Source organism: Antrostomus carolinensis, unplaced genomic scaffold (assembly GCF_000700745.2).
Source record: "Antrostomus carolinensis isolate BGI_N321 unplaced genomic scaffold, ASM70074v2 Scaffold54380, whole genome shotgun sequence".
In the NCBI taxonomy this organism is placed as follows: domain Eukaryota; kingdom Metazoa; phylum Chordata; class Aves; order Caprimulgiformes; family Caprimulgidae; genus Antrostomus; species Antrostomus carolinensis.
This window is the reverse complement of record NW_010290264.1, coordinates 1-2,284: the sequence shown is the minus strand read 5'-3', so window position 1 is coordinate 2,284 and position 2,284 is coordinate 1. Positions and strand designations below refer to the sequence as shown.

Below are 2,284 nucleotides of genomic sequence, written 5' to 3'. Positions count from 1 at the left end.
CCAAGTCATTAATGAAGACATTAAAGAGCCCAGGAAGCAAGAGAGAGGCAGAAGGAAGACGACAGCAAAAGGATGGGAAGAATAAAGCTGACGTGAGACCAGCCTCTCACTCCCCACAAGCCCCAAGAGGTACTCACTGGTTTATTATGGGACAAGACACCCACTGCTGGGTCCCAAGGTCTCTTCAGCAGCAGAGACAGAGCCTCAGCACCCGCTGCCCCCGTCTTTGCAGTAGAGGAGAGCAGCATCCTGTCGATCAGGGTGGGGATCTGAAACCAGAGGCCAGAAAGGACTGAGAAAACCACGCACAGGCTGTCCAAGTGGCTTTTAAACATCATCCCCAAAAGGATAAAGTCTCCATCAGCTTCTTTTAACGAGCTTTACAAAGGGAGAACATTCTAAGTGACAGCAAAGCCTGTCACTGCTTTTATCACCTTTCCTTTGAGCGTTTGCAGAGCATCCAAGTAAGCAGCCAGCACTGGCAGACTCAGCGTTTCCACTAAGGTCGTGTGAAGCCACTGGATCAGTTTGGTGTCCCAGTTCACGCTAGCCAGAGCTTGGCGGACCCTCCGAGCACATTTGTCCACCGCTATCCTCCTCAGGACTGGCTCGTTGCAAGCCTAAAAACCAGGGAATTCAAAAGAAATACAGTTAGGGGAAAAATTAAGCACGTCACGTGGATCCCACACCACAGGAAAGGATTGGCTTGAGCAGCCCAAAGTCCTCTGGTAGCAAAGACCAACAGTGAGGACAAAATCACACCTCAAAGAAGCCCAGAGATGTCTGTTGCTTAAGACTAAACAACACAAAGGCCAAGATTTGCATCTTGAGTCAATCAGGCTTTGCCAGGAAGGACTGACAGAGACACAGGCAGCGACTCTGCTGGGGAGGGAAACAGGGAGTAAGAGAGCTCACCCCTTCGTTGGCCAAGCGAGCCAGGCGGTCAGACTGCAGCGCTTTGTGAATCTTGTTAAACAGTTTGTTCTGGGCCATGGTCCAACCCGTCCTGTTGGGAAATCCAGAGAGGGAACATCAGTCACCGTTACACAGACACCCAGGTCCTGCAAGCTGAGGCCTGTTCCCAAAGGAGTCAGCAGCAAAACGGGGCATCGGCTGCGATCGCAGCTTCAGCAGCTGATTCATGGCCACAGACAAGGTGAGTTTTGTTACCGAGGGTTTAATTTAGAGGAGGGTTCAATAAAAACCACCAGGTTTTAAACACCACGAGGGTGTGATGGTGAATGTCCAAGTATGAGAAAAGCAAGAATCCCAGAACTGCCTCACAACTGGAAAAGCCCTTTAAGCTCATGGAGTCCAACCATGAACCCAACACTGACCAGTCCCCTATGACTAACCCATGTCCCTCAGCACTGTGTCTACACGACTCTTCAATCCCTCCAGGGATGGGGACTCCACCACTGCCCTGGGCAACCCCTTCCAATGCCTCACAACCCTTGCAGCAAAGAAATTCTTCCTCACATCCCATCTCAACTGCCCTGGCCACAACTGGAGCCCATTTCCTCTTGTCCTGTCCCTTGGTCCTTGGTTGAACAGACCCACCCCCACCTCTCTCCACCCTCCTCCAAGGGACTTGGACAGAGCCACAAGGTCTCCCCTCAGCCTCCTTTTCTCCCAACTAATGTTATCACCATTTCTTAATCAAAGTGTGCAGGAAAAAAAAACCCAAAACAAACAAAAACCAACACACATTCCTCGTAACATCCAGACTCCGAACTGGCTTGAGTCCACTTACCAGCAGTTTTTAACAGGGTGGAATTTATATGTAGCTTCATTTTTAATGTTTGACTTCAGTATGTGGCTGAATTGGGGATCTACGTGTCGTTTACTAACTCACCATCCCAGTCTCCCCTGAACTGTGCCAGCCTCTGCATTAAACCCCACAGGAATGTGAATTTAAACACCACAATTCATTTTCTTCAACTATAATTCAGTTCAGGAACATCACAACGTATGGAGTGACAGTAAAAAACCCCCACAGCACCCAACGGGTGGCTGTTCAGTGTCCAAATTTCTCTGCTGTCCCCCCGTGGTACCTGTTGACATGTTCCTCCCAGTCATCGGGGGGCGGGGGGGCGTCAGCATCGGTGCGAGCGAACATGACGTGGCGCTCGCACTCGTTCATCACGCTGCGCGCCTTCTGGTTGTCGTAGAGCGGGACGGGCGTGGGCGTCACCGTCTCCACGTCGATGGGGACGTCGGCTTCGCTGGGGGGGGAGAATGAGGGGTTAGAGGAGGGGGTCTCACCTCGGGGTCTGGCTGTCCT

At 51.4% G+C, this 2,284-nt stretch overlaps 1 protein-coding gene across 1 annotated transcript; it reads right to left on the bottom strand.

Annotated features, from left to right (window-relative positions):
* Positions 1-137: 137 nt before the first annotated feature.
* LOC104528397 (KAT8 regulatory NSL complex subunit 3) lies at positions 138-2,225 on the bottom strand (the record flags this gene model as incomplete). Its single annotated transcript, XM_010172396.1, has 4 exons — positions 138-269; positions 435-620; positions 916-1,006; positions 2,055-2,225. Coding segments are annotated over 4 exons (580 nt in total), but the record flags the coding sequence as incomplete, so codon positions are not given.
* Between the last annotated feature and the right edge of the window lie 59 nt (positions 2,226-2,284).